Consider the following 21,344-nt stretch of genomic DNA (forward strand, 5'->3'; position numbering starts at 1 on the left):
CCCCCCCCCCCCCCCCCCCCCCCGAAGCAAAGATTTGAGTTACAAATGTTCGCTTTTAAATATATATATTCAAAGATTTGCACACATTTTCCATGATTTTTCAAAAAATAGCAGATCTACAAGCTCTATATCTGCTATTTTTTTTTAATAGCCAAATAAATGTTAAAATGACACACAGATGCATTCCCGGTCTTAAAGGGTTAATGACTTGGCCTTTAGTTAGGACGTCCCACTGAAGGTAAAGTGTCAGGTGATGACATGAGAGCTCAGGGTTCCTTCTGTTGTGAAAACAGCCGTTAAGCTCCCAGCAGCATGCTCCCACCCTGCACCGGGCTTCTGTACAGTCTTTACAGGGGCAAACACGTAGAGGAAGGGGGGCCACATTGCAAAGGGGGGGGGGGGGTGTTGAAGAAGAAGAAGACGAAGAAGCAACAGGAAGAGGGGGGGCAACCCGTTCTCACTCCCAAAGCGTCACATTTTGCCGCTCTGTCAGTCAGTAAGCCCTCAAAAGTTTTTACATGACGGGACGCCATGGCGGCGTCGCATGTTGACAGAACTATGCCTAACCCTAACCCTAACCTAGCCCTGAAACATGACAGTCATATCATGACAGTCATGGTGCTACATGTTCCTGGTTTTTGCAATGTCTACATTTACAATCCGTACGTCAACGTAAACGTTCACATTTCAAATATAAAGTGCTTACCGCACAGCCATGGATGTAACAAGTTAAAACGCCCGGGTCTAAGTACCCGTATCTTCCGTATTGTTCAATAAAAAGCATTTTACTCCTATCGGCGGCCATTTTTTCATAGTTAAAATGCCTTTTATTGAACAATACGGAAGATAAGGGTACTTAGAGCCGGCCGTTTTAACTTGTTACATCCATGGCCGTGGGGTCAGCATTTTATATTTGAAATATGAACGTTTGCATAGATGTACGGGTTGTAAATGTCGAAATTTCAAAAACCAGGATGAAGTAGCGCCATGAAGCGTGACAGATGAGCGTCATGTGAACCATGGCTAACCATAACCCTAACCCTAACAAAAACTGTACAGAGAGGGGAAAAAAGTCCTATCCGCAGAGGGATTCGGTCACGGGAGGTTGCTGTTACTAGCCAAGCGCTGCTGCGAGGTTAGCCACGAGGCAGCTGTCCCAATCCCAGATTCAAGTAGTAGTTGAAGCTCCAATGAGTGTCTTTTAGTTGTTGTAGTCTTATAGTGACTCATTAGGGAGCCAAACTGACAGAGCGGCAATAACTGACTCCTATCTGTGAGAATGTGTTGTAGAGGGGGGGGGGGTAGCAGTTTGGTGAAAGGTTTTGCTCCGAGAGTCTTTATGTACATCCTCCATCACCCTCTGAGTAGTGAGTGATGGAGACAGCAGGGAGGGAGGAAGAAGAAGAAGAGGAGAAATCCACGGTTGAGAGGTAGAAGGAAGCCAGTGGCTACAGTATTCCGGTCTGGAGGTGAGTAGAGACAAGAGGTAGAGCAGAGATAGCCAGAGGCCAGAGGGAGAGGCCGGACCACCGTCGGACCCCTGAAGACCGCGTCCCCCCAAAGTAAGCCACCTGGGCTGAAGAGAGAGAGACAAGACAGACAGACAGATAAGACAGACAGACAGACAGACAGACAGATAAGACAGATAAGACAGACAGATATAGATACAGAGATAGAGAGACACCCTCCTCACAAGGACCCCTGAGCAAGCCCCCAGAACCCAGAGATTGCATTGAAGCGCATTGGACATGCTGGCCATTCATGGGTACTGCAGCTTAAAAACGGCCTGGGGCCACTGTCACCAACGAGCAAAACGTTTTTTCGACCAATGGGCTCGACTCACGAGCTTACGCACGGGGTAGCGCATGGAGGTGACGCATAACGTGTCAGAGAAACCCCAAATAGGCCCCGCCCGTCACATTTCCCAACCCCAGAAGAAGGGGTGATTTAGGCGTACAGCATGCGCTGGGTGAGCAACTCAATGCAAGTGGATGGGAGGCGATATCCAGTGCCCTCTCTATGATTTGTAACTCTACGCCCCTGAGTCCGCACTCTATGTTGACTCCATGCTGGCCTATGTTTTCACCAGGGTATGTTTGGACGAGAGCCAACTCACATGGGAGGGGGGGGGGGGTATGGGTGGGTGGGGGGGGGTTAGTCATGCAGAGCAGAGGGGAGCAGAGGGGAGCAGAGAGAAGGAGCAACGGTTTAGAGGAATGTCAGCATCTCTAAGCCTTTTGTCCAGAAAACCCTCTCATTAAGGCAGCTTAAGGTATCTCCTTCCACAGCAGCAAAGTCTTTGTTCAGCCTAAATACTCTGTCTATGGTGGTGACTCAGTAGCACTTTAAGGACAACTGTAGCCCAGTGGATGGAGCAGTGGTTCACTAACTTTAACATTTCAAGGACAATTCATAAAAACAAATCATGAGGGAAATACAACGGGTATTAGTAACAGAGAACATAATATCTTGTTTAGCTTCTTTTTTTTTATACAAATATGTTTGTCAGTCCCTGGTTGTTTGTTGCTGTGAGGTGGCTAGGCTACAAGATGGCCGCCGAGGATATTAACCCTTATAGGTCTATTTTGGTTCCTAACTAACAATCATTTTAGCTGGGGACCCCCTGGAACCCCCTCAAGGTCCCCAGGTCCATTTGGTTCCATGTGTACACTCTCACATCTACAACTAAGGGTCCATTTGGTTCCTAACTATCAATCATTTTAGCTGGGGACCCCCTGGAACCCCCTCAAGGTCCCCGGGTCCATGTGGTTCCATGTGTACACTCTCGGAGTTACAGATCTATAACTAAGAGTCCATTTGGTTCCTAACTATCAATCATTTAGCTGGGGACAACACTGGAAACTCTGTCCGCATGGACCCCTGGGGGTCCCCGGACCACACTTTGAGAACAACGTGGGGTAGAGAAGCCGTCTGGGAAGCAGAAGGTTGTCGGTAACACCCCTCCAGCCTAGTTATCAAAGTGTCCCTGAGCATTCAACCCCATAACAAGCTCACAGGGAGCTGTTATTCTCTTCTGCACTGTCATTGTATTTTGCCATTTGCTATTCTTTAGTTTTATGCATCCTAATGTCATCTTATAATTGTGTTTCCTTTGCTTGTCGTTTCGTTTAAAGCACATTGAACTGCCTTGTTGTTGAAATGTGTTGAAATGTGCTACACAATGTGCTACACAATGTGCTACACAATTGTCTTGCCTTACCTCACCCCCCGTGAACTCATCAGAGCCATCTGAACAGCCATCTGCTGGGTGGAGCAGTAAACACTCACCCACGCATGCAGAGCCGTCATCGTTGGGCGTGAAGCCCTGGTTACATCTCTTGTTGGCGCGACACTTGTAGCTGCCGTAGGTGTTGGTGCAGACGGGACGGTCTGAGGGGCAGGACGAGGGGAACGCCGTGCACTCATCTTTATCTGAGAGGACATGAGGGGGGGGGGGGTGAGACTCATCTCTATAAAGGGGGTGTACAGTAAGTAGCCCTAATATAATACAATTATTATTTCTCCAGCTCTTTAGTAAAGAAAATACATTTTCAGGTCACAATACCAATTTTCATCCAATTTCCTCTCCTATCTCCTGATTGGATAAAATTCATATCCCAACTTGAAAAAAATATTTTCTGTTTACTAAAGAGCTGGCGGGCTGGAGAGACCCCTGTTACTGTAGCAATGATTACTATCATAACATGTAACACTTCAGCTATTTAACACTTATTTTAATAAACAAAATATCACGTACACCCACTTTAAAATTACAAGGTTAATAGATCTTTTGAATTTACCAGTGCAGCGTCCGTTCTCGTTCATGGCGAACCCGTGACCACACTGGAAGACATTAACACAAGAAAAGAAAATAAGGAACAAATAAAATACACATTCAAACCAAGACATGCTGAACCACTTTTTACACAAGGTTACAGCTTCCAGGTATCATTATTATTATTATAATATCAGGAGTGAAAGTTTCAGGCTGGGCTGTGATATGTGGAACAAACGTACAGGTGGAAAAGGTACTCAAATTCTTTACTTCAGTAAAAGTATCAATGTTGCAATGTAGAATCAATACTGCAATGTACTATGTTACAAGAAAAAGTCCAGAATTCAAAACGTAATGTAAAAGTAAAAGTACAAAAGTGCAAAAGTATTGGTATCAACTTAAAGTACCAAAAGTAGAAGTAGAAATTACTCATTATGCAGAATGTCCCATTTCACAACTTTTCAAACGTATAAAATGTATACAAATCGTTTGAAAATAGCAGATCAAATGGCCGAAATGTATATAGGGGCTGAAGTGGTTAATGTACTGTATGTCAAATTATTCAAATTATTGTGGTGGAGTAAAAGTACAATATTTGCCTCTGAGATGTAATGGAGTAGAGGTAAAAGTACTGAAAATGGGAAATACTCCTACCCAGGGGGCAAAGGGGGGTATGCTGCATTTGCTCTGCTATAAAAGGTTGGCCACCAGAAATAATATCTATGACCCCGTAGGATCACAACCTATATGGACAACCCGGTCAATTTTTTGCTGGAAATCCAATATGGCCGCCTCAATATTGGCCCCTATCAGTACCCAGGGGCAAAAGGGGATATGCTGCATTTGCCCTGCCATAAAAGGCTGGCCACCAGAAATAATATCTATGACCCAGTAGGATCACAACCTATATGGACAACCCGGTCAACTTGCTGCTGGAAATCCAATATGGCCGCCTCAATATTGGCCCCTATCAAAAAATAGCTTTGGCAATAACTTTTGAACCAGATGGGCTAGAAATAAAAACTTGGTGTCTATTTCATGGTTTCAGAGCATGAGAAACTCAATGGAATACTTATATTTATGATTGGGTGTGTCTGGCCCTTTAATTTGCATATTTCCAAGATGGATGCCACTCGAAAATGAGTTTTACTATGACTTTTACAGTGACAGCTTACTGTTATGGCAAAAAGTCTGCTTTTTAAGCAATATGAACACATTTGGTCAGTTTGAGCTTTCATTTCTATTTTGTCAATATGGCTGCAGTCATAAATAATGTATGGTATTACACTTTCCCCCAGATTTATTGATGTATAGATCTATAGTTGTGGGGATGATTGCAGAGAAAAATCGGAGAAAAAGCCCACAATGTATCTTATGTATCATTTTAATAAACTAAATACAATATAAACATACACATGCACACTCCAATACTTGCCAAAAACTTCAACTTTAGGGCTATACAAATTAACATAGTGGTATGCATTCAAGTAACATAACAAAATATAGACTACTTAGTGACAGATAGAGTAAAGGCGGAGTTGAGGTTGCCTACAAAAGGTTCATTTTGACCTCTATGGTGCTGTCTTGCCTGCTTCTAAAGCCAATGATACTATGGTACAATGCTATTCACTGTCACTGTTGTCATGTGTTGCACTGATCCTGCTGCATCGTGTCTCCAGTACCTGGCAACGGCATCCTAAGTAGCATGGAATTGCCTTCTTTGCACAGGAACAGAGGCATGATATTGCCTTGTTCATTGACAAAGGCAAGGCTGGCTCGGTAGATGCAAGAGGGACTGCATTGCTAGCACTGAGAGACCATCCATACTCTGTGAAAGAAGGAATATCCGGCTTGGCGATATGTGCACATTTATCTATTATGGTTGCTAGAGCAGCTCTTCTCAGGTGCAGGTCAAAGGCATTCTCTGTCGGGGGCAGCAGCTTTAAGAGGGTTGATCTATTATTGAGGAACTTGGACACTCTAAGCTTACTCAGGTCAAAATCCTCCTGGTGGTCCGCTTTGGATGTATATACAGCAATTGTGAGGTCTCGTGCCTGATTGATGACGTCATATGAGAGGGAATCAGAAGAGTTTTCACCAAACTCCTCAAGTGCAGGGAGATCCAGACGCATGCTGGCCTTGAACCATGCCTTCTTCCCAGTGAAAAAGGGATAGCTGGTGGTATCTCTGCCACTTAAACTATGGATAAAGGGCAGGGCACGACACTGTGCAAGCCCCAGTGCTGATACCATTTGATGGATAGGAAGGTATGAATTTTGTTCTCACCCACAGCTCTGGAAGGCATCTGAGATGGGTTGCTGCATAGTAAAGGCACATGATGATGATGTCTGTGTCATTGGCATGGATGACAACTCTGTCAACTTTGTCATTCTGGACACTGTGCAGGGTGTGGAGTATTATTCTTGTATCAGCTTCCTGTTGTGTGGATTCTAGTGCAGGGACATCTTCAATAGACCCCTCCTTGACCCCTCTTCTTTAAACCACCCACCCAGGTAAAGATGTGTTGGACCAAGGGCCGACTTAAGTTTCTCATTTTCACACCATTCGTCACAGAGGAAACTCAATAGGTTTGCCTTGTTAGCTGACACAGCAAAAAAAACTCCTGAGGATCTGGAGCTGTGTAACGCATACTGACTTCATATTCTTTGGTAGGTTTTGGTCGAGCATATCTGTGTTCTTGCTCAGCTGTCTTAAGACTAGGTCCACTGTACCGGTCACAACAGAAGTGAATGATCTCTGTGCCAGCAGGCACATCATTCAACAGCAGACGTTGGTATCGTTCAGCGATTGTTCCAAATGCTTCACCTTTCAGGAACGACCAATGGCGTATGACATACATGGCATCAATAACTACTGCTGTTTTTCTGTCTTCTGTAGGCAGGTCAGGGATGCATGCAACTTTGGTCTCCTCTTTCAGGACCTTCACAAGGCTTGCCTTGGTACCTGTTCTCATCCTGCCATCTTCCTGGAAGAGGGAAGGGGGGAAGCCACTGCACTCCACCACTGGCTATGATTTGGGTCATGCGCAGGAGGGCAGTAATTTCATTGCTCTTGCCAGGTGCTGAGGTTTTCCCCTTAGACTTTTTAGATTTTGTGTTTTGAGTGTGGGAAGTGTTAAGCTTCATTATGCTTGTCTTCTTCTGTTCATTGGACAATGACTCACACAGTGCCTTCAGACCCAGTTCTTTCACACTCATCAAGTGGTCCTTGACTGTGGAATCAGCACACTGTCCTGTAGATATGTTGATCGTGGATGATGTGCTCACTGTAAATGGGTTAGTCTCCACTGCTGCCATGACCTTGACTACCATCTCTGCATCCCGGATTACACGACTCTGACCAGACTCATGGTGTGGGTTGGAGGAGTGGAGGTGGAGCATAGACTTGAGCTCTGCAGAGACAGCTGCAGTGAGTGGTTTTGTGTAGACCCATTTTGTCCTGGCAGCAGGGCTGAGTGTAATGCCATCCAGACTGCTTGCTTCCTTGGCATCGGCATTATAGGTCTGCTCCAGTAGCATGTCAAGAGAAACACTGTTGTGGCTGCCATCTGCTCGTCTGCCAACAGATACACCTGCCATCAGTGCTTCATGTACCTCTGAAGCTGTTTCTGGTAGTTTCTTCATCTCAGCCAAATACAGAGGTAAAGATTGCTGCCCGTACTTGTAGTGGCCTGCTGCAGTGAGGTAGGGTAGCATTCTTGCTGATTCACAGAGATGTCCTGTCCAGTCACCTTCCCGATCGTAGTAGATAAACCTTTGGAGAATATCTGACATCTCCAGGAAGGTTTCCCAGAGGACTGCAGTTGGTTGCCCATTCAATGATTCCTGAAAAAGCAGCAGCTGCTCTCTTAGGACTGCCATCTCTGTTGCCATAACAGTCAGCTGTCACTGTAAAAGTCATAGTAAAACTCATTTTCGCGTGGCGTCCATCTTGGAAATATGCAAATTAAAGGGCCAGACACACCCAATCATAAATATAAGTATTCCATTGAGTTTCTCATGCTCTGAAACCATGAAATAGACACCAAGTTTTTATTTCTAGCCCATCTGGTTCAAAAGTTATTGCCAAAGCTATTTTCTGATAGGGGCCAATATTGAGGCGGCCATATTGGATTTCCAGCAGCAAGTTGACCGGGTTGTCCATATAGGTTGTGATCCTACTGGGTCATAGATATTATTTCTGGTGGCCAACCTTTTATGGCAGGGCAAATGCAGCATACCCCCCTTTGCCCCTGGGTACTGATAGGGGCCAATATTGAGGCGGCCATATTGGATTTCCAGCAAAAAATTGACCGGGTTGTCCATATAGGTTGTGATCCTACGGGGTCATAGATATTATTTCTGGTGGCCAACCTTTTATAGCAGAGCAAATGCAGCTTTCCAAAAAAAAGGGGGTTTTGCCCCCTGGGTATCCAGTAAAGTAAACTCATTGAGTGCCATTAAAGTGTTTCACGTGTTTTTTAAAAAAATTGAAAAAAAAGAAAAAAAGAACCCAAGATATCATTATCTGAAGATTTGCAGCTCCATCCACTCCTTGTTTAACTTATAACTGAAAAAGGCTGTATCTCGCTTCCTAAGCACTTTTTTTTTTACTTTGAAAAAAAAAAAATCTAAATCGTACTGGCCAGAAATAGCCAGAAATAATTCAGGCACTCAATGAGTTAAGTACAGTACTTGAGTAAATGTAGTTAGTTACTTTACACCACTGCATTTGGTACACCCTCAGAGTTATGAAAGCCCTTGAAATGAAGAAGAAAGAAACAGGTTTCAGAACCACTGTCTGTACCCGTACCTCTATCTCCACAGTGGGAGTGTCTGTACCCGTACCTCTATCTCCACAGTGGGAGTGTCTGTACCCGTACCTCTATCTCCACAGTGGGAGTGTCTGTACCCGTACCTCTATCTCCACAGTGGGAGTGTCTGTACCCGTACCTCTATCTCCACAGTGGGAGTGTCTGTACCCGTACCTCTATCTCCACAGTGGGACTGTCTGTACCCGTACCTCTATCTCCACAGTGGGACTGTCTGTACCCGTACCTCTATCTCCACAGTGGGAGTGTCTGTACTCGTACCTCTATCTCCACAGTGGGAGTGTCTGTACCCGTACCTCTATCTCCACAGTGGGAGTGTCTGTACCCGTACCTCTATCTCCACAGTGGGAGTGTCTGTACCCGTACCTCTATCTCCACAGTGGGAGTGTCTGTACCCGTACCTCTATCTCCACAGTGGGAGTGTCTGTACCCGTACCTCTATCTCCACAGTGGGAGTGTCTGTACCCGTACCTCTATCTCCACAGTGGGAGTGTCTGTACCCGTACCTCTATCTCCACAGTGGGAGTGTCTGTACCCGTACCTCTATCTCCACAGTGGGAGTGTCTGTACCCGTACCTCTATCTCCACAGTGGGAGTGGGCTCCTCTTCGTCTCGAGGGTAATGGATCTCCAGCACCGTGTTGATCTCGTACGCCTCCAGAGGTCTGGCCACCGAGCGGCCGTCTGGCCAGTACACCTCCACGTTGGTGGCAGTGTCCTTCCCTGCACACACACACACAGACACAGACACACAGACACACAGACACACACACACACACACACACACACACACACACACACACACACACACACACACACACACACACACACACACACACACACACACACACACACACACACACACACACACACACACACACACACACACGAGAAAGTTACTGCATGCAGGCAGTGTTGATTTTGACAGCAAATGTTGATAGTCTTTTGAATAAAATTCCATTTAGTTTTAGTCATATTTTAGTCATCTGAAATGTTTTAGTTTTTGTCTAGTTTTAATCGACTAAATATCTTAGGATTATAGTCGACTAAATCTGCAGTTGATTTAGTCGACAAAAAAATATCTTGGCGGTGCCTTGATGGCGTCATAATGGCTGATTTTACCCTTGGTTGCATGCTGAAAATAGCAGATCTACAAGCTCACAACGCGCCGCGCTGCGACGCGTTGTGAGCTTGTAGATCTGCTATTTTAAGAGCGCAACACGCGAGTGCAAACAAACATAAAATGACTTGTCTTTTAGTTCTACTGGATCTCTTCTCCACTAGATCCCTCACTAACATTTTACTCTAGTTTTAAAGTTACAAGTTACTTGTTTGTGATGTCATGTTGTGCATCGAAAGTAGCAGATCTACAGGCCCGCTGCGACGCTTTGTGAGCTTGAAGATCGGCTATTTTTCAGTGCATGACACCAGCACGCAGCTAAGTATAAATTACATTTCAGGTTTTTTTTTTATGTTTTGGGGGGTTTGTTAAAGGTATTTGATGTTAAAATGAGTTTACTCATGGGTCTCCCCTACTGTAACTCATGCTACCCTTTCTTTTTCTCTGACACGCACACACACACACGCACACACACACACACACACACACACACACACACACACACACACACACACACACACACACGCTCTTCTCCCACCATTAACCATTTTAATCAGGCATAAAGAAAGGTCCTCTCCAGTGAGTGGCCTCTCAGGACCTTAATTAAAGTGACATTTCTAATGTAAACAGATCTGTGGTTACGGTGCCAGAAAGCGCTCTGCTCAGCAGGTGTGCCTCTGAGCGGCCAAACCACATTTCACCTGCTCAGCACCCATGTGACACCCCAAGCAACTCGGCGGGCGGGCGGGTGGGTGGGTGCACGGCTCTCACATGTCTATCGCCAGAAGTTAACCCATTCAATCCGGGAATGCATCCGTGTCATTTTAAGATTTGTTTGGCTATTCAAAAATAGCAGATCTACAAGCTCATAACGCTATGAGCTTGTAGATCTGCTTTTTTTGCAAAGATCGCGAAAATGTGTCAAATCTTTGAATGTATATATTTTTTAAGCGAACATTTTTAACTAAAATTTCTGCTTCTGCTTGTAGATCGGCTATTTTTAAATAAACTAGGTACAAAATAGGGATAAAGTGGTTAATGTATGGTTTATAATATAATCATTTATATCTGCAAAGTAACTAGTAACTTAAACAAAACATTTTGAGATGGGGGTCCGTGGCCAAATACATATCATTTTAGGGGTCCTTGAGAACCACTGATATAGAAACTTACGTTTAAAAAAAAAACTTTTAGGATTTAGAATATATTTGTAGAATCCCCCAGTAGCAAAGATTTGAGCTACAAATGTTTGCTTTAAAAAAAATATATATATATATATGTTCAAAGATTTGCACAAAATGACAAGATTTTTCAAGAAATTGCCAAGAAATCTTAAAATTGACACACAAAAGTACTGCTAACAAAATGAGAAGTACTCATTATGCAGAATGTCCCATTTCACAACATTTCAAATGTATAAAATGTATACAAATCTTTTTTTAAATAGCAGATCTACAAGCTCTCCCGGTCTAAATGGATTAAGGTTCTCTTGCAAAAAAACTGGTGGAGGTCCTCTCTCCCAGGACGTTTAGTAAAACACTTTGTTCCCTGTTTGCCTCATGACGCTATGAAGTCATCAGGCCTTTCAACCAGAGTGTCTGGAGTGCTGAGTCCTGAGTCCTGGACCTTCATGATACAGAGCAGACCCAGTGTGAGGCTGTTTGGACCTTCATGATACAGAGCAGACCCAGTGTGAGGCCTCAGCGCCAAGCATGGAGCAGAGGCCGAGCCGCGGGGGTGTGGGGTGGAGGGGTGGGTGGGCTGGATGGCGACCAGCTGACCGGCCCTTGGGGGTCCGAGTCAGGGAGCCCGGTTCCTAACAAGCAGTGGTGGAAAGTAACTAAAGTACATTTACTTAAGTACTGTACTTTTTTGAGTACGCCCAATTTCCAATACTTTTACTCCTACTCCACTACATCTCGGATCCAAATATTGTACTTTTACTCCACTACATGTATTTGACTTTAACTTGACTTTAGTTACTAGTTACTTTGTAGATTTTTATTATTATTACAAAACATACATTAACCACTTCAGCCCTATATACATTTCGGCCATTTGAAAATAGCCCGTCTAGAAGCTCACAATGCATTGCGATGCGACGCAATTGTGATCTTATAAATCTGCAGATCTTTAGTACTTTCTACTTTTGGTGCTTTTTAAGTACATTTTGATACCAATACTTTTGTACTTTTACTCAAGACATTTTTGAATACTGGACTTTTACTTGTAACAGCGTATTTTTACATTGCAGTATGGATACTTTTACTTCACTGGGAGCCGGGTTCCTAACAAGTCGGGCCGGCCAGCACCTGTCCCCCACCCCCCCCCCCCCCGCACCCCACCCCCCCCCCATCCCACAAGTCCAGCTGCCTGCTCCTACAGCCCGGCCCGGCCCGCTCTCCCCTCCCCTGGGCCTCCAATCAGTGCAGGAGGTATTAGAGCAATGCTTTCCACATGCAGCGTTAATACAACCATCCTCCTCCTTCACTGTGCTGTTTATTCTGTCTCTATGTTACAAACCATCCTCCTGTTTATTCTGTCTCTATGTTATAAACCATCCTCCTGTTTATTCTGTCTCTATGTTACAAACCATCCTCCTGTTTATTCTGTCTCTATGTTATAAACCATCCTCCTGTTTATTCTGTCTCTATGTTACAAACCATCCTCCTGTTTATTCTGTCTCTATGTTACAAACCATCCTCCTGTTTATTCTGTCTCTGTGTTACAAACCATCCTCCTGTTTATTCTGTCTCTCTGTTACAAACCATCCTCCTGTTTATTCTGTCTCTCTGTTACAAACCATCCTCCTGTTTATTCTGTCTCTGTGTTACAACCATCCTCCTGTTTATTCTGTCTCTGTGTTACAACCATCCTCCTGTTTATTCTGTCTCTATGTTACAAACCATCCTCCTGTTTATTCTGTCTCTATGTTACAAACCATCCTCCTGTTCATCCACATGCTGTTTATTCTGTCTGCTCGTATTGTTCACTCTCCCGTTGTGCACACGCACACTGAACTGTACACACCACTGGTTCTCAACATGGGGGTTCCAGGGGGTCCCCAGATAAATGACTGATGACAAAAATATCACATCTACAGGCTCTGTGTAGAGATGCTATTTTTGCTATTTTTATGCTTAAAATAGAGAATAGGTTGACAGTGGTTATTAAGGGTATAACATACCAAGGCCAAAGTGGGCGACGGGTTCCATCTCACACAGATACCCTGACCCCCCATCGATGATGCGCATGTGTGGCCCACTCCTCTTGGTGTAGACCACCACCTTGGCCCCTCGAGCAAACGCACCAAACTGAGTCCGTGGGATCACCCGCAGCCACGAGTTACCAGTACCCTACAGAGACAGGACACAAGTTTAAGTTTAAGAGTTACCAGTACCCTACAGAGACAGGACACAAGTTTAAGTTTAAGAGGTACCAGTACCCTGTAGAGACAGGACACAAGTTTAAGTTTAAGAGGTACCAGTACCCTGTAGAGACAGGACACAAGTTTAAGTTTAAGAGTTACCAGTACCCTACAGAGACAGGACACAAGTTTAAGTTTAAGAGTTACCAGTACCCTGTAGAGAGAGGACACAAGTTTAAGTTTAAGAGGTACCAGTACCCTACAGAGACAGGACACAAGTTTAAGTTTAAGAGGTACCAGTACCCTGTAGAGACAGGACACACGTTTAAGTTTAAGAGTTACCAGTACCCTACAGAGACAGGACACACGTTTAAGTTTAAGAGTTACCAGTACCCTACAGAGACAGGACACACGTTTAAGTTTAAGAGTTACCAGTACCCTGTAGAGAGAGGACACAAGTTTAAGTTTAAGAGGTACCAGTACCCTACAGAGACAGGACACAAGTTTAAGTTTAAGAGGTACCAGTACCCTGTAGAGACAGGACACACGTTTAAGTTTAAGAGTTACCAGTACCCTACAGAGACAGGACACACGTTTAAGTTTAAGAGTTACCAGTACCCTACAGAGACAGGACACACGTTTAAGTTTAAGAGTTACCAGTACCCTACAGAGACAGGACAACAAGTTTAAGTTTAAGAGTTACCAGTACCCTGCAGAGACAGGACACACGTTTAAGTTTAAGAGTTACCAGTACCCTACAGAGACAGGACACACGTTTAAGTTTAAGAGTTACCAGTACCCTACAGAGACAGGACACACGTTTAAGTTTAAGAGTTACCAGTACCCTACAGAGACAGGACAACAAGTTTAAGTTTAAGAGTTACCAGTACCCTACAGAGACAGGACAACAAGTTTAAGTTTAAGAGTTACCAGTACCCTGCAGAGAAACCAGACACAAGTTTAAGTTTAAGAGTTACTGGTACCCTGCAGAGAAAGGACAACAAGTTTACTGACACTTTACCAGTTGATGTTCTGGCATTTTACCAGTCTAGTGCAGTGGTTCTCAACCAGTGGTCCGGGGACCACCAGTGGTCCTTGAGGGGGGTACCAGGGGGTCCCCAGCAAAATGAGTTAACATAGCGTCACAATCATTTTAACAACTTAGCTTTGGCTATTCCAAAATAGCAGATATACAAGCTAATAGCGCAGCACAGAGTGCTAATAGTGCAGCACAGAGTGCTCATAGCGCAGCACAGAGTGCTAATAGCGCGGCACCGAGTGCCGAGCTATGAAAAATCTTGAAAATGTGTGCATATCTTTGAATATATATTTTTAAAGATTTATATAACGAAGGAATATAACATTTTTAACTCAAATCTTTGCTTCTGGGGGTCCCTGGCACAAAACTTTTTCAGATGGGGATCCGTGGCCAAATGTATATCAATTTAGGGGTCCTTGGCATGAAAATGGTTGAAAGTCACTGGTCTAGTGTACTAACACTTCACTGATACACAGTGTGGTTCCTGTAAACAGGATGTAGCTGTACTGTATATAGAACACTTTGTTTGTTACAACTAGTTTGGAAATAAACTCCTAAAATACATGCAAATGTATATTATAGCAAATAACATTTATTCTGATTAGACCACACACACACACACACACACACACACACACACACACACACACACACACACACACACACACACACACACACACACACACACACACACACACACACACACACACACACACACACACACACACACACACACACACACAGAGGTCTACATACCATGTTAACCTTGTAGACAGAGAGAGGCTGAGCTGCACTTTCTCCATGTGACACAATCAGGTCCAGACGACCGTCTCCATCTATATCTGTCACTACAGCACCTGAAGAACAAACAATACAATCACAGAACTCTTTAACTTCACAAACTAACAAAATGTCAATCAACATATTGTGACGTACAGATCACAAGCCATAGGGTTTTGTATATGAAGCAACAGAATGGCATGGAAGAATTCCTATGTGGACCTCTGCTGCCATCTAATGGTAGAATGTGGGCATAGCGGGTTTAATCAGACCTGCTCAAGTCTTAGTTATCAGCCAGTGGTTTAAAGTAACTAAGTACGTTTACACAAGTTTTGAATTTACAATTTTGAGGTGTTTTTACTTTACTGGAGTATTTCCAATTTACAGTACTTTTACTTCTACTCCACTGCATCTCAGAGTCAAATATTATACTTTTACTCCACTACCATTATTTGAAAACTTTAGTTACTTTGTAGATTTTTATTATCATTACAAAACATGCATTACCCACTTCAGCCCTATATACATTACAAAATAGCCGATCTACAAGCTCACAATGAAATGCGATGCATTGTGAGCTTGTAGATCTGCTATTTTCAAAAGTTTTTTATCCATTTTTATCCATTTCCAAACTTGTCAAACGGGACATTCTGCACAATGAGTACTTTTACTTTTGGTACTTTAAGTATATTTAGATACCAATACTTTTGTACTTTAGCTCAAGAATATTTTGAATTCCGAACTTTTACTTGGGCACGCTCCCACCGCACTTTTATTTTACCTCTGGGGTAGAATCTGACAATGTTTTGTCAATGCAAATGCATGGATTCATGCTCTTGCAGATTTTTTCCAAGAATCCACACATTTGCATTGACAAAACATTGTCAGATTCTGCCCCAGAGGTAAAATAAAAGTGCGGAGAGTATTTCTACAGTGCAGTATTGATACTTTTACTTAAGTAAAACATTTGAGTACTTTTTCCACCTCTGATCATAACCATGCAGTGTGTCTCATCCATCATGTTCTCTCTCTCTCTCTCTCTCTCTCTCTCTCTCTCTCTCTCCACACTCACCCGTTCCTCTCCCCTCGGGCTCCGCTGCGTCGCCCACATTCAGCTCTTCTATCTGGGGGTCTCCGTGCTCTCTCCTCGACACCCTGACAAAACAATAGATCAACAAAACAATAGATCAATAAAACAATAGATCAACAAAACAATAGATCATCAACAAATGATCCTGAATCCAGAATCCAGGTCTCTTTTGATATCAAACAGTACAGGGTCTGATAACCACACAGCTTCATGTGATCTAAAGGACGTCATATGTCCAGTCCATGAGGTCACTATTGTGATATGGAGATGATCTATCCATATTTGGAGATGACAGATGAACCCAATCTGACCTCCTTTAGCTTCCAGTATAAATATGATAAACATTTCAAAAAGTATAAAACATGGTTTGCAAGATTAGCCCCACACAGACAGACAGACAGACAGACAGACAGACAGACAGACAGACAGACAGACAGACAGACAGACAGACAGACAGACAGACAGACTATTCTTCAGACTGCTATTTTCAGAAGATCTTTATATAATTGAAAACTTGAAATGGGACATTCTGTATAATGACTACTTTTACTTTTGGTCATTTAAGTACATTTTGATGCCAATACTTTTGTACTTTTACTCAAGTACATTTTGAATTCCGGACTTTTACTCTTGCAGTATTGATACTTTTACTTAAGTAACACATTTGAATACTTTTCCCACCACTGGACAGTGCCTGTACCAGACCTCTCCCATGTGTGAACGTGTGCATCTGTGTCCCTGTGGACAGGGCCGGTGGAGGGCTGATCGCCGCTCTAGGCGAGATTCCTTGTGTCTTTGGTTACTTTATTTAGGGTTAGGTTAGGGTTGTGTTATTTAATTCTGATTTTACCGATTTATTATCATTCTCAGAAAGAGAACACAGAGAGAGAACACACACCCACACACACACGTCTGTCTGCACACACACACACACACACACACACGGACGCACACAGAGAAGTGCACTGTAGTAGCCTTAGTTTTAATGTTAGTTTGATGATGAATGTAATGGAGCGGTTATGTGGCTTCATTTAGTATTCTAAAACGGGGGAGAAAAAGAGAAACGAGAATTTTTAAATTCTCCGGCAAGGATACTTATCTAGTCTGGCACCCTGCCTACTGACTCCACGCTCCACTGGATCTAACATTAACCCATTAAGACTGGGAATAACGCATCTGTGTGTCATTTTAACATTTCTTTGGGCTATTCAAAAATAGCAGATCTACAAGCTCATAGTGCGGCACAGAGTTCTGCGCTATGAGCTTGTAGATCTGCTATTTTTTGGAAAAATAAATCTTGAAAATGTGTGCAAATCTTTGACTATATACATTTTTAACTTCAAATCTTTGCTTCTGGGGGGGTCCCTGGAACAAAATATGTTGAGATAGGGGGGTCCGCAGCCAAATACATATACATTTTGTGTGGTCCTTGACATGAAAAAGGTTTAGAACCACTGATACAGAGCAACATACGTTAAAAGATAAATACATTATGATTTAGAAGACATTTGTAGAATCCCCAGAAACAAAGATTTGAGTTACAAATGTTCACTTTAAAAAATATATATATTCAAAGATTTTCACACATTTTCACACTTTTTTTTCAAAAATAGCCAAAGAAATAAATAAAAAATGACACACAGATGCGTTCCCGGTCTTAAAGGGTTAAGACAGTTTTGGGTCTCTTTGGGGGCTAGCTCGCTGTTTGGCTTCCCTTCGCTCCTCATGATAACATAATGAATGCACTTTCTCTACAATATGATCCTCAAAACTTTTCAGCTCATTTCTATTAGCACTGAGCTATGTGCTCAGTACCAACACATAATCCTCATCCTGCTTTCATTAAGACAGGATGTTATGATGTATTATTTTACATTGTGAAGGTTCAGGAGTCAGACTGAAGCCCTGAAGCCTGACTGGATGAGAATATTCCCCAAACGTCACTTTTTTTATGTGAAGACATTGTGTCTTTATTCTTTGGGACAGGATGCTGGCGGGGGGGGGGGGGGGGGGGGGGGGGGCGGCCACTGATCCAGAACCATACAGGTCATACAACTAGAACATGAATCAGCTAAAATTATCTTCTCTAATAGTTGGCAGAGAAAACGCCGGGGCTTGAACCGTCGAGCTCTTGTATTAATTAATTCAATATATACAGCCCGATCAATGCTCAATGAGTTTGGGATTTTAACCCAATCAATCCGGGAACGCATCTGTGTCATTTTAAGATTTATTTGGCTATAAAAAATAGCAGATCTACAAGCTCATAGCGCAGCACTGAGCTTTGAAATCTTTGAATATAAATTATTTTTAAAGCGAACATGTTTAACTCCAATATTTGCTTCTGGGGGGAGAATTTGCTTCCAAAAAATATATGTATTCAAAAATGTTCACAAAGATTTTTCAAAAATAGCAGATCTACGAGCTCTATATGAGCTTGTATATCTGCTATTTTTGAATAGCCAAAGAAATGCTAAATGACATGATACTCTCCCGGTCTTAATAGATTAACAGCAAAGATCAGCACATAACATACTGAGCTACACTCTCTGTGAAGTCATGGTGTAAGTTAACACATAACATACTGTACTAACTCTCTGTGAAGTCATAGTGTAAGTTAACACATAACATACTGTACTAACTCTCTGTGAAGTCATAGTGTAAGTTAACACACATGAACATGAAAGTATTGGCATGAAAATGTACTTAAAGTACAAAAGTAAAAGTAGTTATTATACAGAATGTCCCATTTCGAGTTTTCAATTGTATAAAAATCTTTTGAAAATAGTGGATCTATAAGCTTACAAGAGCTTGTAGATCGGCTATTTTCAAATGGCCTAAATGTATAGGCCCCAGAACGTATTGACGAATGTGTGTGGGCGAATGTGTGGGTGTGACTGTGGGCGTGTATGGGCGTGGTCCTGCGTCTGTGTTCCTTCTCACCTGAAGAGCCGGTTGGCTGAGGAGCCTCTGTAGGCGATGTTGTTGAAGAAAACCTCCAGCTCGTTGTCGTTGTCAAAGTCTGCGGCGATGACGGTGCGGACCGGAGACGGCATGGAGAACTTCTGAGACGCTATGTCCTGTACAGAGACACGGAGACAACATGACGTTAAACATGTTCTATGTCCTGTACAGAGACATGGACACGTTACTGATACATGTTCTATGTCCTGTACAGAGACATGGACACGTTACTGATACATGTTCTATGTCCTGTACAGAGACATGGACACGTTTACATGTTCTATGTCCTGTACAGAGACATGGACACGTTAGTGATACATGTTCTATGTCCTGTACAGAGACATGGACACGTTAGTGATACATGTTCTATGTCCTGTACAGAGACATGGACACGTTAGTGATACATGTTCTATGTCTCTGTACAGAGACATGGAGACAACATGACGTTAACCATGTTCTATGTCCTGTACAGAGACATGTTCTATGTCTCTGTACAGAGACATGTTCTATGTCCTACAGAGACATGTTCTATGTCCTGTACAGACACAACATGACGTTAGTGAAACATGTTCAGACACACAACACGTTACACACCTCATTCACAGACCTAATGGAGTTGGACAGATGTCATTCTGATGACATAGTGCACACACACACTGTATGTAATTACAACATGATTACTACTCTTTCTATTGCCATTATGACCACACACTGTTTCTGATTAGTCATTTCAACATGCATACTGTGGAATTGCATAAACACCTTCACATAGCATTCCATGCACTATTATTGCATTATTGTTGCACTTATGTGTGCACTATGGTGCACACATAATATGCATTATATGTACCGTATGTATATAGATATACAGTAGGCTGGCATGCAGACAGGTGGTACACATGAGACAGACTATTTATACTTTATCACAGTGGTTCTCAGGGGTCCTTGAGGGGGTACTAGGGGGTCCCCAACAAATGAGTTAATATAGCATAAAAATCAGTTGCACCACTTTAACCCTACATACATCAGATATTTGAAAATAGACAATATACAAGCTTGTAGATTTTCTATTTTCAAAATAAAAAAAAACACAAATCTTGTATAGGGGAGGCAAACAAAGAAATCATTTGAGGGTCCGCAGACAAATACATGACAACGTTTGAGAAGCACTGATTTATCGTATGGCCGCGTTAATAGCTGGAATAACAGAGTTTGTAGCACGGAACATGCGACGCATTATGTCGAAAGGCAAAATGATCAGTTATGTCATAGAATGAAGCATAGTGTTAGTTCATGCAGGACACGGAGGTCACATATGCTTCAGCTGTAATCAACTGTCAGTCTGCTGATTACTTTCAATCAGACACGCTTTCCTACCCACCAATCACACCTCATTCCCTCAACAAGGTGGTCTGTTTAAATACAGCTCCCTCCTACACTGGATCTCTGCTTTTCAATTACTGCCACTTGCTGCTGTGGTCCGGGGACCACCAGTGGTCCTTGGGGAGGTACCAGGGGGTCCCCAGCTCAATTAGTTAACATAGTGTCACAATCATGTTAACCACTTAGCTTTGGCTATCTTGAAAAATCTTGAAAATGTGTGCAAATCTTTGAATATACATATTTTTAAAGCGAACATTTTTTACTCAAATCTTCTCTTCTGGGGGTCCCTGGCACAACACATCTTCAGATGGGGGTCCGCGGCCAAATGTATATCAATTTAGGGGTCCTTGGCATGAAAAAGGTTGAAAACCACTGCTCTAAAGTAAACTGGGATTCAATGTGTGCATGATGGCTCTGAACTGAACTCAATGTTCTATGGCTTTAATGTTAAAATGCCAAGTTTAACTGTATTCCATTTGTTGCAATAAATGGTTAAATCTACTTTGACGTGATTGTTCCTGACTGAAGTGATATAAATTAGGATCTCTGGTCCTTTCCATGGTTGGCACCAGAACAAAGACGACATCCATCCATCCTCTGACCGTGGCTTTAGTCGCCATGGTGTCCCAGAGAGCCTCTTTCTCTGCAGCGCTGTCCAGGGGGGGGGGGGGGGGGGGGGGGGGTTCTGCGTGGCCAAAGTAACAGATATCTCCTCGCTTCAGCGAGGCGGTGATAAGTCGGGGAAGAGTTATAGAGCCGGCCCTTCACTCCCTCCACTATTTACTCCCTGTTTTAATTATAAGGCTCATAAAGCCGAGGGGAGGGAGAGGGAGGCCTGGACTGACCTTCCACTACTCAGGGTTAAGGAGAGGGGGGGCTGGCCCACTGCCCGGCCCGCTGGCCCAACGCAGGGAGGAGGGGTGAGGTCTTGATTAAAACCGTGAATGAATGGTTTTGTGGAAAAGTATTTAGTTACAAGCAGTGGTGGAAAGTACA

The 21,344-nt window shown here is 43.2% G+C and overlaps 1 protein-coding gene across 1 annotated transcript in view; it reads right to left on the minus strand.

Moving 5' to 3' along the window:
* LOC311058957 (cartilage acidic protein 1-like) overlaps positions 1-21,344 on the minus strand; it is an 83,481-nt gene that overhangs the window by 16,777 nt on the left and 45,360 nt on the right. The window contains exons 8-14 of the mRNA XM_084076516.1: positions 18,945-19,081; positions 15,984-16,066; positions 14,888-14,988; positions 12,913-13,081; positions 9,183-9,328; positions 3,801-3,843; positions 3,289-3,432 (exon numbers count right to left, since the gene is read on the minus strand). Coding sequence (XP_083932642.1) covers positions 3,289-3,432; positions 3,801-3,843; positions 9,183-9,328; positions 12,913-13,081; positions 14,888-14,988; positions 15,984-16,066; positions 18,945-19,081 — 823 coding nt within the window. The remainder of the gene's footprint in view (positions 1-3,288; positions 3,433-3,800; positions 3,844-9,182; positions 9,329-12,912; positions 13,082-14,887; positions 14,989-15,983; positions 16,067-18,944; positions 19,082-21,344) is intronic.

This window comes from Gymnoscopelus microlampas (assembly GCF_963454915.1).
Source record: "Gymnoscopelus microlampas genome assembly, chromosome: 13".
NCBI classification, from domain to species: Eukaryota; Metazoa; Chordata; class Actinopteri; order Myctophiformes; family Myctophidae; genus Gymnoscopelus; species Gymnoscopelus microlampas.